The following is a 17,521-nucleotide window of genomic DNA, read 5'->3' as shown; positions in this document are numbered from 1 at the left end:
CTGTATTAATAAATGTATTTCCCACAAGCTGTTTCCCCCTTGAATATGCCTCATATCAATTTTCTATAAAATTAAGTTGCATACAACAGCTCATTTATTTTGTTGATGTTATTTCTCTCTCCTTTCCTTCTTTAAATATCCATTGAGTGGCTGATAGGGAGCTCAGAGAGACATACTTGCCCACAGAAGCATTGTTCTGTCTTAAACAGCCCCTCCCAGTGTACCTATACTGGCCAATATAGTACTGGGCTCACTATGTATTCAGTAAATATTTATTAATATGAACTTGACATTATCAATAATTTTATCATTTATTTCATTTGATCATTTATTTCAGTGGTGAAGGGTAAGTAGTGTCTATTGGTAGAATACTCTTACTTTCCAAGTTCTGTGTCTACGCTGACCTCAAAGAAAGGAACAACCTTCAAAGCTTATTTGAAGCTATTCATTTGTTCATTCATGCAAACTTATGTATGGAGAAAATGTATAGTGGAGGGAAGGGAAAAAGTCAGGCTACTCTTCTGCTTCTTTCCTGCTATGCTTAAAATTAATCATGTAAGTCTTTACTAAATTTGCCTCAAAGATTAAATGAGAAAAAGATTTTAGGGCTGTCTAGCACAGTGCCTGACACACAGTAGATGCTCAGTATATGCTAGTTTATTATAATGCAATGGACTAAAACTAGAGGATCTTACTCCTTTATTCTACATGATTCACCATCCTATTTTAAACTTTTCTCTCTTTTTTTTCACTTGAAGAATGGTCTTCATGTGCTTTTTTTCCCCTGAATCTGTTGAATGGGTTCAGTGCTTAGTTACCCAATAAAGTGCAGGCAAGAACTTAAGGCTAGTATTTTCCTTAAATCTCTTCTATGATTTAAGACACCTCGGAGAAGGGATCGATGAGCTCCTACATCAACAGATGATGATTTTTATCTTTATCAAGTGACCCACAATTTGGTTACTGGTGCAATGAGAAATTAAGAAAATAGCACACTTTTATGAGTGTCATTTCACAGTCACTCAAATCAGAACTGGAATGCCACAAAAACAACTCCCTGTTAGCCCAGAGAAAAAAAAAGAAAGAAAGTAAAGGGGAAATTCAGATTAGTCACAAAGAAGTTCCCCCGCCTGCCTGCAAAAGCTGCAGCATTAAAACTGAGAGTCCGCTCTGCTCTTTCAATCGCCTCTTGTCTCTGGTCCTGGGACCTTTGTGTGTTTTCTGATTGATACACCTTGTTTTGGCTTCATCTCCTTCTTTGCGGGGAAGAGGTCAGTCCTCCCTCAGGTTCCCTTCTGTCACAGTTTTCATCTTCCCTGCATCCAGATTGTGAAGATGGAAGGGGTCCAACCCCTGGATGAGCATGTTGGAAACGCACCAGGACGGAGATTCTTGAGGAACAAGCTATTGCTGGTGTCCTCCGTAATTCAGGGGCTGGGGCTGCTCCTATGTCTCACCTACATCTGTCTGCACTTCTCTGCTCAGGTAAGATGCACCACTGGCATGTCCTTTCCTCCAGCTCAGGCTGATGGCAGCTCCAACAGCTGCAAATGGTCACTTGGAAATAATCTGACACCAAATTTTTTTTTTTTTTCCCTTTTCTGCTCAGCGATCGTAAAAGTGTGGTCAAACACCCTTTTGTCTCTGTTTTCCTTCCTTTTTTTCAGCAGTGGCAGTGGTGGGGCACAGTGGAGATAGGGCAGGGGCACTGCTTCTGGATTATTCTTTTTCTTTGCAATGCAAGAATCCTGGTATTCCTTTATGAGCTGTCACTTAGAAGCTTTGAGTCACTGATATACCTACTTCGTTTACCTGTTCTGCTAGTAAGCATCTGATCAGGGAATTAATGTAAAAGGGTTATAAGAAAATCTCTGTACATTATTATACTTTCCTATCGTATTCATAAGCCTCATAGACTCTCAAGCAAATATGCTTTTTGAAGAATGCTAAATGTATCAGTATTAAGTTCTTTTAAATAGCTAGCCTATGTATTTTAAGGGCAGAGATGTATGTGTTCACGCCTGTATGTATGCATGGCCAAACGTTTACCCCAGTAACTTGATCAGATATTGTTTCTCACAGCCTTTCTCTACCAATCACAACTTATAGACAGCACTTTGTCCAATACATTATGTAGTGGAAGATCATCATTTTAGTATTTCCCCCACTTAATGAAGATATTCTTTCCATTTTTCCTTCTGCTTATTATGGTCCCTTTTACATTATTTTTTCTTATTTACTTATTCATATCCACAAACATTATTAGCTCTTTAAGGATGTTCTTGACTGCAGGAGATTCCACTGAAAAGAAAAGAAATGAATAGTGTCCCCATGTTCCCTTGTTGGGGCTAGTCTGAGAGTTCTTGTTTCCCTGGTGGATGCTCTGTGTTAGAAAAGTCTATCCCTGGTAAAGGTCAGACAATAGGAACTTTTATTTCTGATGGCCAGGTCAGAGACTGGGTACCTCAAATTAGATCAGGATAAGATGAGCAGAGTCCTAGACGATGCCTGGGCTTGTCTTCACCTACAGGAAATAGGGGTTTTCAGTGCCTACCGGCTAGATGTGATCACTGTACTATAGAGTGCTCGTGTCCTCAAATTCCCGAAGTGTAGCTGACGTCACACTCAAGCCTGCAGACCAGTGAGCACCACAGCACACCCATCCTGTCCTCATCATGCCAGATGTTTCCTTCTCGTCACAGAAGCCTTTGGGTGAAATTAGAGTAGGCGATCTGGGGAGAGGGTGTGGGGGGAGGAGCAAAGTGTCCATGGCAGGATGCCCAAGACAGAGACCGGAATTAGGCCCTTCCGAGAAGAAAACAAAGAGTAACCCAAAATAGAACAGCTGAGTTTATTCACCAGGTCTGGGAGCCCTGAGAGTGCTTTTTCAAACAACCACAGTGTTACATATTTCCTTACACTGTGGGATGATAAAAAGACAGAACATATGGCCCCAGTCAAGGCTCAGCAATTAATTGCACTAGGGCTCTGAGCAGGAGAGAGCAAAAGGTGAAACAGATACAGATGTGTAGCCAGCTGGTGGCGGGGGCCGCCCCAAACTATCAGTACCCAAGGGATGCAGAGGATAGGGGTTCTTTCTAGCAAGTCGCCCAGCAGTTCTGTGCTAGAGCCTGGAAGGCAAGCTGAGTGCTGGCTTCCAGGATACTAGAATTCATGAAGCTGATCTTTGTGAGAGAATTAGCTTTCTCTGGTCCTGGCCCAGAAATGGAAGCAAAGATAGAGGAGGTATATTAGAGTTGTTTGCTCAACAAACGTGTTCTTGTATACTCTGGATACAGAACTTTTTGGGGCACAGATATTTGAAATGCTTAACTTGACATTAACTTTTTTTTTCTTACTTCTAGCTAGACTGTTTTAGCTAACATAATTTCTTATACTGTTAATAAGACCCAGGGCAGCATGTTGTGTCCTTAAATTTAATCTCATAAGCTTTGTTAAGGGGAAGGACAGTCGTGTGTGTTCTCCCCTGAACTTGATCAGTCATGGTGGCAGCAGTGTGTGTGTGTGTGTGTGTGTGTGTGTGTGTGTGTGTGAGAGAGAGAGAGAGAGAGAGAGAGAGAGAGAGAGAGAGAGAGAGAGATTGATTGATTGAGAGAGAAGGGTGTAAAGTAACTGCTGAAGAAGGGACATAGACTGATAGCTTTTCTAAATTCATAGATAAGATTGTTGGGAATTTTGGTTGAAGGATAGGGTAGGTGGTGATACCAATCAAATCTCTACTTTTATAAGACATAATATTAGAGTGATATGTATAGGGGGTGAAATAAAGCTGAAATGCTCATCATTTGCCTAGTTAAATTGGATCTCTTTCATTGTAGGAGAAAGATATTTGGAGAATAATCATGACTTTTTTTTCTTATTTCTTAGATTTAATTTTAAACTTCATAAAAAATTTTCCTATATGGATGACTCTGTAAAAAAAATACATATGAAACTGTTAAACTCCATTTGGCAGTCAACCTTCCCTTCAATCAAGTTTATTTAGTAACCTTTGTTTTCTCACCACTTGGTTAAGTTTTATTATGTGAAAAGCAGAAGTTTTTGTTTTTGAATGTCAGAAAAAAAGATGGACCTTACCCACTCCTTATACAATACACATCCCTCTTTGAGTCCCGATTTTCTCATCTGAAACATGAGGCCGTTGGATCAAATGATCAAGAAATATCTCTTCCAGGTCAATATCCTGTGGGTATGTAGTTTATATATATATAGTCATAAAATGGGTATGAGGATCTGAGAAATACCAATTTAAGTAAACAGATTTTTGTGTCTAAGCTTCTGGATACCCTGGTTCTTAAGAAGGGACTGAGGGAAATCAAATTTGCATATATTTGTAATCTGTATTTATTTATATACCATGTACCTATCTAAGTAACTTATTCTAGATTAGCAAAATACCTTATTTAGAAAAGGGAAAGAAGTGGATGCTGTAGAAGAATATCCATGATACAAGTTATAAAATTGAGTCACAAAAATCAATACATGCTGTTTGGATGTTTATTGGGACTGCCATTTAAAGTATCAGGTTTCCAGGCTTCCCCATAACTTCACCTGGGAACAGTGGCAGAAGAAAGCTGATCTATAAGGTGAGAAGCTTTTGCAAATTATACCCATGTGTCTCAGAGCTATTGAAGCTGGGCTCTTCCAAGATTTGTATGATCTTTATCAGAGTACTTTAAAGATGTGCTTTTAGTGATAATTCTTCAGCACATCCCACCCACAGTTAAAGGTTTACATTCTTATCACTTTTACTCCTGAGAAAGACAGAAGTGAAGGCATTTGGAAAGTGAGCTGACCAATTCTGTATCAGTGATGGCCAGAATTAGAATTCAGTTTCTTGATGGAGTTTCGGACTATAACTTGAACTTTGTATCCTTTAGGAAGAAAAAGAGGCATTTTTGATTAAAAAATCTTGTCTCATTAGCTCAAATTAAATGTGTCCCCATGTAATTTAACAAGTTTTTAAAGAAATTTTTTATGATAGACATGGAAATAATATTCAATGTAATTGAATTTGCATTTTATAAGAAATTTTATGGGAGCTAAAAAGAAACATCTGAAGTATTGAACTGATTTGTCACTAAGTATTTTGAGGCTCTTAAAGGAGGTACTGAAAATGTATAGAATTGTTGGATTTTTGAGCAGACATTAGACATAGTCCACTTATGGACAGGAAAACAGAAACTCAGGGAGGGTAAAGGCCGGAGGAGGAGGTAATGCTTCACTGATATTAGAAGAAAGGTGGAAATTCTTTAAATAGATAAGAGGAATGATGGTGGGTGAGTAGGGGCAGAAGGCTTTCTAGGTAAAAGAGCAAGTTGTTCAGAATGGTTGGAGTTGAGAGTTCATTGGGGAAAGTGGAGGAAGAGGAAGCTGAAAATCTAGGTGAGGGCAGGACACAAAGGGTCTTGTGACTCATGCTAAGGGAACACACTTCATTCCATTCTATGCAAAAGAAAATACAGGAAAAATTACCCAATTTGTCACTTCTCCAAATTTCGCTTCTCTTATGTGGTCTACATATTGACAAATACAGAAAGTGAGTCTAATCTCACATAGCACTAGGGGGCACCACAGTAAAACTAACAGTTCTTGGATATCTTTTAAAGAGAACCCACTCTTATTTCCTGAGGAGTTAAGAACACTTTTCTCAGGAAGCCAAGCGCTCATCCATGTGTAAGAGGATGAACAATATCAAGAGGGCCTAATATTGTTCACTATTTACACAGTGATGATATTTTCTACAAGAAAAATTTAGATATGGGTTCTGACCCAAGTACTCAAAATAGGACAGGATAGCTTGGACAGGAATCATGCTGGAAAATGTCACATATGTACACATGAATAGAAACAAATATACACACTCAGAGGAGAGATGGGAAGCAAGCAGAAGGGCTCTTGGTATAGACCTTGGAGTATAATCGACCCTATTCCTTTTCTCTGACCTCAACTCCTAGCTACTAGCCCTGAGTAGACCTAGCCTTGCCTAGGGACTGACCACCCTGCCCTTCCAATTCTGTTTCTTTTAATGGAAATTACTTCTGTGCCCTTCACTTTCAGAGAACCCACAGCTTCCCACCCACTTCAGGGATTCTCCATTCATGGCTCATGAACATTAATCTTCTGGAATCACTTAGGTTGGAGGAGCCATGTACAATGTTGTTATTCCTATTTAGGGAGTGAAAAGATACAACTGAATAACAAAGTAGAAGGGTTATTTCTCACAGTCACAGATAAAATATATGGCATATGTGGTAGTATTAGGATGAAATTGGATTCCCCAGCATCCTGTGGCTTGTGCATTTTGTTTGTAGCCAAATGAAGGCATTAAAACACTTCCTCATACAAAAATACAACATATCTTCTCAAGATTTTAGGGGAGTCATTGAGGTGTAGGAGAGAGAACACTGGATTAGGAACTAGAATATTCTGGTTCAGTCCAGTCTTTTAGCTTTGTGACTCTGGGTAAAGTCCCCAAAATCCCGAGTGTCAATTTAATCATTTTCAAAAATTGGAATTTGGTTATTGTGAGGAACAAATGTGTTACAGAGCTTTGTAAATGTTGAGATTATTATTATTATTCATGAACATGCTTCCATAAGCATACCACCACTAAAATGTTTGCCTTATAGCGTGCACATGCGTGCACACACACACACACACACACACACACACACACACATGAACCCTCCATAACTCAAATCTCAGAGAGCATATTATAGGTAAAGTTAACCTTAACTTCATGGACTTTGACTTTCCTACTGTAATTTTTAAGGCTAAAAAAAACCCTCTTGGTATAATTCTAGCAGTTTTGAATATAGATGTCTAATTAAGACCTCATGGCTGTATTAATGAACAAAGGAAAAATGAAGGGGAGAATTTATGAGGGTATAAAATGTTATCAAGTTAGTGTCTGAAAGTGGTTCAGAGATCTAAAATGGCACACTTAGAACACATGGCCCAGGCTGATTCCATCTCCCTTTACGTTGATGTAGTTCATGCAATTCTACAATGACTTGGTTGCCAAATAGGGCAGAAAATTATATTTAGAAGAGTGGTCTGGTTCAAAATATTAGAAACGTTGGAGCTAAGATGGGCATAATTATGCATTACTTTCTTTTCAGCAAACCTTTCATTCTGAAATGCAAGTTTGATGTGTTATTAATTTGTATAAATTTGTCGAGCTTTGATAACATTGAAAATGCTATTTAAGAACATACTTGGACAGAAAGATGGGCAAATAGACCCAAACTTTAATTCTTCCAATACTAATTGAAGAAGGGCTTATGGATAGAAAGCGACACTCCCAAAATGTTATATAGGTGGGGAGCTGTGGGGGTGTCCAGTGAGTGTAAATGATGTACCCTCAGGCTGGGCTGCCCTGTAGGTCGCCACAGCACAACCCTAGAGAACCAGTGAAACTGTCAAGCAAAGATCAGGATGAAAATGACAATTAACATTACAAAAAATTATAAACAAGCATCAAAATAGTCATCAAGGGAAATTATAAAAACTTTGCTGGGTTTTAAAAGAAGTTGTAAAACACGTTTTACTGCTCAGTAATGTAAAATATATTTTGAGTTACCTGTGTGTTGGGTGCTTAACGTTTTTAACTTCCAAGGCCCATAAAGATCTTAATCTGGCCCTGTATGTGGTTTGATGAAGACTGGGAACTCAAAGCTCTTTTTGCGGGAGGTTGAGGGGCATCACTCCTGGTGCTACTTGCAATAACCATCTCTGGTTTTGTGATCTTTTCCCTACTTTTGTCCTCACTTCTTCACTATGACCTCGGAGGAAGATAGACAGATATTTGTGTGCACTTTTACAATGAGGAAATTTGAGGCATAGAGACTTGTCTAGGTCAATATAGGAAGGTCTGGTTATAAATTAGGACCAGGTTTAAATTCTAGTCCTGTTTCTTTCCGTTACACTTGGCCAAGACGCCATGGCTCTAAGCTGTAAGAATTTTGGCTGGCTGTTTTAAAATTTGTTTCCTTTTCTGACATTAATTGCTTTTGAAGAAAAATTGGGGGAAAGATTTATAACCTGGCATAAAGGGAAGCAAGATTCTTTTAAAATAGGGATCTAAATCTACTTCCACAAATAGAGATAACACAACAAATGAAGCTTTAACAAGCGCATAATACAGCATAGGTTATTCTGATGAAGCAAATCATTGCCATGTGTGATATATTCATAGAAGAGCAAGGGAACTTGGATTTGGGCACTAGCTCAGTCATTTATTCACTCCGAGCTGTACTTTTTTAAAAAACAATAAGGAGATTAGACTATATAATCTCCCTGGGCCTTTCTAGTTCTATCAGACTGATTCAAAGAATTATTTTAATGTTGTAAGTGTGATTTCACACTATATGCAAATATCTTTTCAACCATGTATTAGTTTCCTAGGGCTGCCTTTTAAGGTACCACAAATTGGGTACCTTAAAAGAAATTTAATCTTTCACAGTTTTGGAGGATAGATATTCAAAATCAAAGTGTCAGCAGGGCCATGCTCCCTCTGAAGGCTGTAGGGAAGGATCCTTCAGGATCCTTCTTTGCCTCTTTCTAGCTTCTGGTGACTCCCAGCAATCCTTAGTGTTCTTGGCTTGTAGTTGCATCACCCCAAGCTCTGCCTCCAAGTTCACATGACCATCTTCTCTGTGCGAATCTGTGTGTCCTCTCCTCTTCTTTTAAGGACACACATATTAGACTTAGGACCCACCCTAATCTAGTTAACCTCATGTTAACTAATTACATCTGCAAAGACCCTATTTCCTAATCAGGTCACATACTGAGATTCTAAGTGGAAATAAATTTGGAGGGACACTATTCAACTCACTACCAACCATTTATTAATTTACTTATTTATTTACTTATCTATGGAAAATAAGTTACCTGTCAGACATTGAGGAAGCAATGGTAAGCAAGACTTGGTCTTCCTTGCCCTCTCAGAGTTTGCAATCTAGTGGAGAAAGAAGATGGTCAAGCAATAACATAGTGCATGATAAGCACTGGATAACCAAGTAGGGTACAGCTCTTCAGTAAGAAGTTTCACAGAGGGCTATCTACCTAGCTTCAATATCTAGTTACTCAATTGGGATTATAAAGTGAGCATACTTTATTTTTTGCATTAGGTGCTTCGTTTCTCTTCCATTATTTAACAGGAAGGCTTTAGTTTAAAATGTCATTGTCATTATCGTTACCACCACCATCATCATTCCACTGCTGTTCGGTTATGATTATTTTTTTTTTTTTTTTTTTTTTTTTTTTTTTTTTTGCGATACACGGGCCCCTCACTGTTGTGGCCTCTCCCGTTGCAGAGCACAGGCTCCGGACGCGCAGGCTCAACGGCCATGGCTCACAGGCCTAGCCGCTCCGCGGCATGTGGGATCTTCCCGGACCAGGGCACGAACCCGTGTCCCCTGCATCGGCAGGCGGACGGACTCTCAACCACTGCGCCAGCAGGGAAGCCCCGGTTATGATTTTTACCAGTCACCAATCTTAGTTCACACCAGAATATAGGTTGAGGATTATTTAGCCTCATGCAAATGAGGCTAAGAGCTTCATTGCATAAACAACACAAAAGATATTCTTGATTGTTCATTAACCGTCACAGGGAGCCACTTGGGGGAAAAAACTTGCTTTTGTTACAGCTGAGGGGTTTATTGTGTTGAAAAGGTCTTCTATTCAAAAGGTCTTCTTATCTACCAATAATTTGGGATTTCTCTTTTGAATGTTGTGATTTGCCTAATCTCTGGTATGGAAAAGTCCTTAGACAGTCCTCATTCCACAGTGCTTATTCCACCATCTTAACTGAGGATGGACATAAAAATAAGGATATTAGAAACTGAGAAAGTGAAAGGACTTGTTCTGGCCTAAGACCATACCTCAGTGTTCCTTTTCCCAGCCCAATGCCTTGTCCATTCTACTAGGTTGCCTTTCCAAGGCAATAGTGCCTCCTTTTTTATATAGCAAATGAGATGGGGAATGAGTGACTTCAAGTAGAAAGATATTGATTTTAATAATTCTGCTACCCGCTTTGTACTTAAGGATGAATGGGGCAATGTATAAAACCTTGAGCAATCACATATGGTGTTGGCTCAAGCCAGTGTCAGATATTATGTGATTATGCAGCCACTAGCCAAGGTCAGGGCATAGTCTAAAGGGCTAAGTTCCACCTTAGCTCAGCAAAGGTTTATTTATAAATGCCATTATTTTTAAGGCATTGTAAGATTTATGATAATGCAGTGGGTACCTTGTAAACCAACCCTTCCATTTGCTTAGAGACTAGGGTGTTTTGCTGGAGATCACCAAGGTGGGGAAAGGAGTTATTTCTTTTTTCAATTTATTTTTTTTTAATTTATTACAAGATTATACAAGTAATATAATGTACAAGATTATATAAGTTTCAGGTGTACAACATAGTGATTCACAATTTTTAAAGATTATATTCCATTTATAGTTATATAATGTTGGCTATATTCCCTGTATTGTACAATATATCCGTATTTTATACATAGTAGTTTGTACCTTTCAAACCCCCCTTCCCTCTCCCCCACTGGTAACCAGTAGATTGTTCTCTGAATCTGTGAGTCTGTTTCTTTTTTGTCATAGTCACTAGTTTGTTGTATTTTTTAGATTCCACATATAACTGATATCATACAGTATTTGTCTTTCTCTGTCTGACAGGAAAGGAATTCTTAGAAATGTTTTGGCAGACCCCTTTGTCAGTGTACTTTAAGGATTTCCCCAGTAAATGTGGAAAGGGAAACCCAGATATAAGAAAATCTTCCCCCTGAGGATATAAAGAATTGGTTGCAAAATTTTGCAAATCACAAAATTTTGAAGGTATGTTCATGCCACATGGATGCTTTTGGTTCATTTGGTTGTTTATCTGAATACCTGATAATTCCTCTTAGGAATCTGCTAATTTGCTAAGCATTTGAGACAGTGAAACCACAGTTCCTGTTCTCTGAGATAGAGGGGAGAGGGTCAGTTAGTAGAGACTTGCCATTACTAAGTAAATTTGACAAGAAAAGTGGAAGTGGTTAGAGAAAGGAGGCTATATTAGGATATCACAGGGCCTGTGTAGTAGCGAGGAGAATAAAAGTTAAGAGAGAGATTACAGCAAAAAGGTGCTGGCAGCCATGGTGAAGAGTGGGAATAGAGAAAGAGAGAGTCTTGAATGACAGTTAAAATGGCTTTTCTTTGTATTCATTAAATCTCAGTAGACTCTTTATTCAGCAAGATTTTCAAAGTCACACATCTTCATCTCTTAAGAAATGTAACTTTGGGGATAAAGTTTTCTGATTATGGAAGACTCTTTGGCCAAAGAATCAGTTTTTGCCCATTCTTCCTATTCCTTTCTCTGAGTGGGGTTCTGAACTTCGCTGATCCGAAGTGTGGGCCCTTGCCTTTGTAAGGGAGTTTCCGCTGAGTACACACTAAGTCCACCAGGGTGAGAGTCTACCTGCCCAGCCCACTGTAATGGGTAAATATAGAAAATTCCATCTTCCTCTTCAGAGGCTCGTTGAAACACACCCTGAGAGCTTGTGAGGCTGTGCTTTCATGATCTCTCAGGTCTCCTCTGATTGACATGAAGCCCAGTGTTGGGGGAGGAGACATTCACATCCCAGTGGAGGTTGCAGGGTGAACCACAGAGTTCCCATCACAGATCTGTTTCCCCGCCATCCTCCACTGATTCACATCCCATCCCACTTCCACCCAGGATCTTGACTGATATCAAGTGAGGAAGGGCAAGGCCCACATAGTGAATGCAGAGCCCACTTCCTGGTTTCATATTTGATGAGTATCATTCCCTCCTGCCACAGATACATCCCCCTCCAGGACAAATGCCGCATGCGTATAAGGTTGGCAGCCTCATGCCACATCCCAGTGAGTCAGAATTAGAAACTCACACATTCCAAAGATGAGCCCATGAAGCAAGCATCACCTTTTTGGGAACATGGTGCAGGCTGCTGGGTAAATGCTAGATATCAGACATTTTCCATCTGTGTTCTCAGACAGTTCAGTGCTCCAGGTGCTGAGAGAGGCCAGGAAAGGACATAATTCTGACGCTTCTTTGCATCGCCTGCTTGCTGCCTACTTTGTACTTGTCCTGCTGCCCCTTATCAGGACAATTGCATCTAATCAGAGCCCAGCTAATGGCTTTGCCAACCTATACTACACAACCTTGTAGGATTGACTGAGGAGCTCTTTCCTGGAGAATGTCTAGATATTTTGAGATATATCTGAATATTTCGACAACTATCTAAAACCTAATGTTTTAATCTTATTCTGTATTGACAATTAAAATAATTCAAATTAATTTTGAACCCTCAAATGCTTTCTTAGGGGTTTTTTACCCTAAAATAGAGTAGGATAAAGAGAAAGGATGTTACCATGAACTTGGGGTTCAATCAAACTCAAGTTAATACCTGTTTCTTCCTGAGCAAGTTCTTAACAGCACTGATTCTCATTTTTCTATCTGTAAAACATGGGTAATTACTATTTCTACTTAACAGTGTTATTTTGGATAGCAAAAAAGGTAATGAAATTGAGAAAGAGTAATGCAGTGCATGGCATGTTATAAGTTCTCAATAAGTTTTTATTGTTTTTCTTGACTATACCAAGAATGGTCTCATTGCTAGACCTTTCTTCCATATAATGCCTTTGGATTATCTAGGTCATCTTTCGCTTTCAAGGCCTAAGACCATGTCTTTCCTTCTTGAGTGGCCAAAGCCTGCAATGATTTTTCTGTTCTCTGGAACCTTGTGGCATACATTGCCTGTTGATGCTTACCAAAGGTTTTCTTGTAGAGGAGCTGTTTCCCCAGTTGATATACAAGTTTGTCAAAAATAAGGATTGTGTCTTCTTTCCCTTTGTGTTCTTAGAGTTGAATGTAATGCCTGCCATATAACAGATACTCAATAATTGTTGATGCTGTTTCAAATCAGCAATAACATGGCAATCATATAACTATTCAATCAACTATTGAATAGTGCTTACAGTAGAGCAAACATCCTTTGAGCACCAGCTTTGGGACAGGCATGCTTTTTGCCAAGGGCATGGTCGAAGATACATTTTCTGGATTTGGGCCTTCAGGAGTTCACAGTTGAGTGTGGTAATTCTCAAATCCTGAACCTTGGGTGCTTGTAAAAATGCAGATTACTGAGTCCACCTACACCTTTTGAATCAGAATCTTTATGAATAGACATCTACACATTTTTACAAATTTTCCAGGTGAATCAAATGTACATTAGAGTTTGAGAACAGTGGGACAGCTGACCTTTTTTCATATCATCAGCTGCTCCTAGACAGGACATGTGCATTATTCAGTCAATTGGTCAAATAGCCCATATATCAGCTGCCTACTGAGTACTCTGTTTTCTTGGCTCTGCTTATGACAGCCCTCAAACCCCGGAGGGAAGCCTGAACTTTTGGCTCTCCCTATGCACTTTCATGAGGAGGTCATCGTGAGACCACCACCCTGCCGATCTGCTGTGTGTGGCAACTTCTTCTTTCCTCCACCTTGGCACCGAAGTGGACACAAGGAATGGAATATTAATAAAGTCTTCAAAGAAATTTCTCCACACTTTAAATTTGCATGGGGAGAAAGAAAACTGTGTTTTGGTATAATGAAAGTTGTACTTTCATTGGAGGACAGGAGTTGAATCCCTTTACTTCTGTAGGCCTCAGTTTCTTCATCTGTAAAGTACAATGTTCAGTTAGAAGATGACTTCTTTTATACTCATGCTTCTGAAACCATCTCATTCAAACTTCAGGACTGTGCTTTGATTCTGGTGTGTAGACTTATAGGAGTTTCCGTTCCCCTTTGAGGATGGTACTGGCTCTTCAGACTTTGCATATTGAAGAAGCCTTATTGTATAGCTTGTCCTTACATGAAAGCCCTCTGGGACCTTTGATATTTTCTTTTAGTATCTGGAGAAGGTATGAGGATTTTGATTTTCTTGATATGAAAAAGACCATGTTTGTGCATGTGGGTAAAATTAATATTTTCTGATTGTTTTCTGGTAACCTTTCTTATGAAGCCAGGATTCTTTTGTATTGTTTCTCTGGGCTACAGAGAGCCAGAGGGTTATTTTAGGAATTTCGTTGGACTTCGTTTTTCATTTTATTAATTCCTTCATTCTGTGGTCATATATAAAGCTAAAATAGTGTTATATAGACTAAATTAAGAACATGACATGGATCTTATCTCTCATGGGCATCCAAGAATAATAGCTGACATTTATCAACTCCTTACAATGTTCCGGGTCAGGTACTGAAAATTTAGGTACATTATCTCATTCAATCTTCACAACAGCATTCTGGGATATAGATTTTACTATTTCCATTTTATAGATGAAGAAACTAAAAATCAGCAAGGTAATGCCATTTTCCCAAGAGCACACAGCTAAGTAGTCTTGTAGAGGAGATGAGACATGTATCCAATGGTGGTAGAATGAAAGTCAATAGAGTGATTTAAAAAATTTTTTTACATCAGGGTTCACTCTTGGTATTGTACATTTTATGGATTTTTAACAAATGAACAATAACATGTACCCACCATTAGAGTATCATGCAGAATAGTGTCAGTACTCAAAATCTTCTGCACTTCACCTATTCATCTCTCCCTCCTCCCTCACCCCTGGCAATTGCTGATCTTTAACTGTGTCTATAGTTTGCCTTTTTCAGAATGTCACATAATTGGAATCATACAGTATATAGTCTTTTCAGATTGTCTTCTTTCATTTGGTAATATGCATTTAAGGTGCCACCATGTCTTTCCATGGCTTGAAAAGCTCATTTCCTTTTAGCACTGAACAATATTCCATTGTCTGGATGTATCACAGTTTATTTATCCATTCAGCCTACTGAAGGATATCTTGATTGCTTTTGCTTGGCAAGTTTTAGCAATAATAAACAAAGCTATTATAAACATCCATGTGAATAGAGTGGTTTTTAAGTACTCGCTATGGGAGACCAAAAATCAGGGATTTGATTTAGGCTTTGAAGGTGGTGATGTTTTGATGGGTCGACATAGATGGAGGGCCATTCTTGGTGGAGAGAAAAAAGGAAGCAAGTATTTTTCAAATGCTTACCATGTGCCAGGCAAACTCCTCGGTACTTTCACATATGTTAACTTATTTAAGCTTTACAGTCATCTCCTGGAACATTCCAATAATAATATTATGCCTTATTTTCACAGACAGGAAAGCTAAAGCTCAGCAATGGTATACAACATTTCCAAATTCACAAAACTAGAGAAGTCACAATTTGACGTGAATCTGACTCCCAAGCCTATGCCCTCTGTTTTGTCCTACCAGGCTCTATTCAAGGGCAAAGAGCTTAGAGGAAATGGTTGGCTCCAGCATAAGACACAGAAAGGATATGTGTAGCGGTGATGCTTGACAAGGAGGTTGGCGCCAGGTGATGGAAGGCCTTGAATTGGGCACTGTGAGGGTATTTCTGGGCAGTGGGGTAGTCAGAATGAGGCGATCAGGTATGGAGGATGAAGGGAAAAGCCGTAGAAGGGCATGGAGCAAGAGGAAACACCGTCTTATTTCCCAACATTGCCTAGGTTTGGTGGTGTTGATGCTAGGAAGAAAATATACAAATTTCTAATACTGGGTGACCTTCAGGAGAAGGAAAGGAAGCCCGAATCTGGAGTTGTATTTGCATCTACCTGAAAGAGGAAGTCACGTGTGCTTTCCTTGCTGCCTCTCAGCATCTTGGTCTCAGAATGTCCTCTTGGTCATTACTGCCCCTACTTAATCATCACTGTATTTTAGAACACTAGGAAATTTCTTTTATTTGCAGGAACCTTTTGGAGATTTTGCAAAGTCAGTCAAATAATCAAACCACGAGAACTTTTAAGTCAGAGAGCTTTATGCAAATTTGGGGTGAGGAAGCTTCCTATTTTTCTCTTTTATTAAAATTGACTTAGAGTTGCAACTTTTAAAATTTAAATCATGAACAGTTAGTGCTGAAAGGGATGTCTGTGATCTTGGAGGAATTTTTAAAGATGAGAAAACTGATGTCTACAGAAATTATAAAACTTTCCTAAGATGACACCATACTTGCCTGGCTGGCGTTAGGACCAGGTTGCTGCATGCTGAGCCCTGGGCTCTTTGTGCAACTGCGCAGGCTGCTTCTGACTTTAACAAGGTGGCCATTCAGGCTGGGACCAACCTGCCCAGAGAGCAGTGGAGGTATTCATTTACCCAGGGGATTATGGTGATCGTGATTGGGTAATATGCTTTTTGAGAGGCCTTCTTCCAGAACATTGCTTTAAGCATGAAGGATACCAATCCAGCCTCACAAACAGTCCGCAGAGGGGAGAGAGCTGAGGACTGTCAAGTCTTCCCAGGTCAACACCTCTCCACCTGCTCACTGCTGACTAATATCGCTCCAGGGGCCCAGGCACTGGCAGGGCTCAGAAAGGCTCTCCTTCTTCCTACACTGCCTGTTGGTTTAAGCTTGGTGAGGCTTTTGATTTTATGTACAAGGGAAGTAGGAGATTCTTCATCTGCATGGGCAGGCCCCAGTGGAATCTGTTTGACTGCTGCTATGAGTGTGCCAGGAAAGTGGGAAGCAGGGATTCCAGGGAAGCAGGGATTCCGCACCCCAGAGTATGAAAACAAATTCCTCCCCACACCTTTGATCAGGACATCTTGCCAAAAATAGCCTGGTGGGAGGAGCTCTTGTCCTTGGCAGGTGCAGTAGGTGGTGGGTTTTTGTTGTTGTTGTTGTATTCTATTTCCTTTTTTAGTAGGTAATACAAAATTTATAAAATATAAAAAAGTAAACCATGGAAAGTAAGAGTCCCTCCCACTCCTGTCCTCAGGCTTCCAGTTCCTTTCCCCAGAGGCAACATTATATTCTGTCAGATAAATTCAGTGCCCACACAAACATTATCATTATTTTTTGACACAAATGGTAATGTACTTTATACATGATTCTGCCCTTTGCTTTTGCTTTTTTCACTTAATATATTAATATTTTGGAGTTTGCTCCATATTGAACTTCTTCATTCCTTTAACCACCAAATTTCCACAGACGTTTTATTTATTAGCTTTCCTTTCTTCATTGTTTTACTTCTTTCTTGCTTTTGAGTACTCACTTGGTTCAGGTTAGATTTTTCACATGGTAAAAGAGTAGGGAAAGACCCAACATTAAAAAATGCAACACGCAGATCTACTCATCTCTGAAGGATTAGAACAGTTTTTATTGCCTGTATGCCCTGAAAATAGGACACTTACTCCTGTTTTCCAGTGAAAAAGCGAGCAGTCAGGAAGCTTTCAGAATTCACTCCCAGTGCATTCTGGGAGTCTGTGGCCATGAAGGATTGATTGGTCACAGCCTTGTCCATGAAGTATCTCTATGACTGAATGGGTTTCTTAAGAAGATGACTGTTAAGTGCTCTGTCATCCAGAATGGGAAATTGGGGATTAGTGAGCGAAAACAATATACCAAGGAAGAGTTTGGCAAATGAGGA

General features: G+C 39.5%; 1 protein-coding gene across 1 annotated transcript in view; it reads left to right on the top strand.

Annotated features, from left to right (window-relative positions):
* Nucleotides 1-1,335: 1,335 nt before the first annotated feature.
* TNFSF4 (TNF superfamily member 4) overlaps nucleotides 1,336-17,521 on the top strand; it is a gene marked incomplete at both ends in the record, with an annotated part of 17,678 nt that continues 1,492 nt past the window's right edge. Inside the window, one exon of the mRNA XM_082672745.1 lies at nucleotides 1,336-1,531. Within this exon, the coding sequence (XP_082528871.1) occupies nucleotides 1,336-1,531 (196 nt within the window). The remainder of the gene's footprint in view (nucleotides 1,532-17,521) is intronic.

Source organism: Grampus griseus, assembly GCF_964374135.1.
Source record: "Grampus griseus genome assembly, chromosome: 1".
Classification (NCBI taxonomy): Eukaryota; Metazoa; Chordata; class Mammalia; order Artiodactyla; family Delphinidae; genus Grampus; species Grampus griseus.
This window is presented reverse-complemented; position numbering and strand designations above follow the sequence as displayed.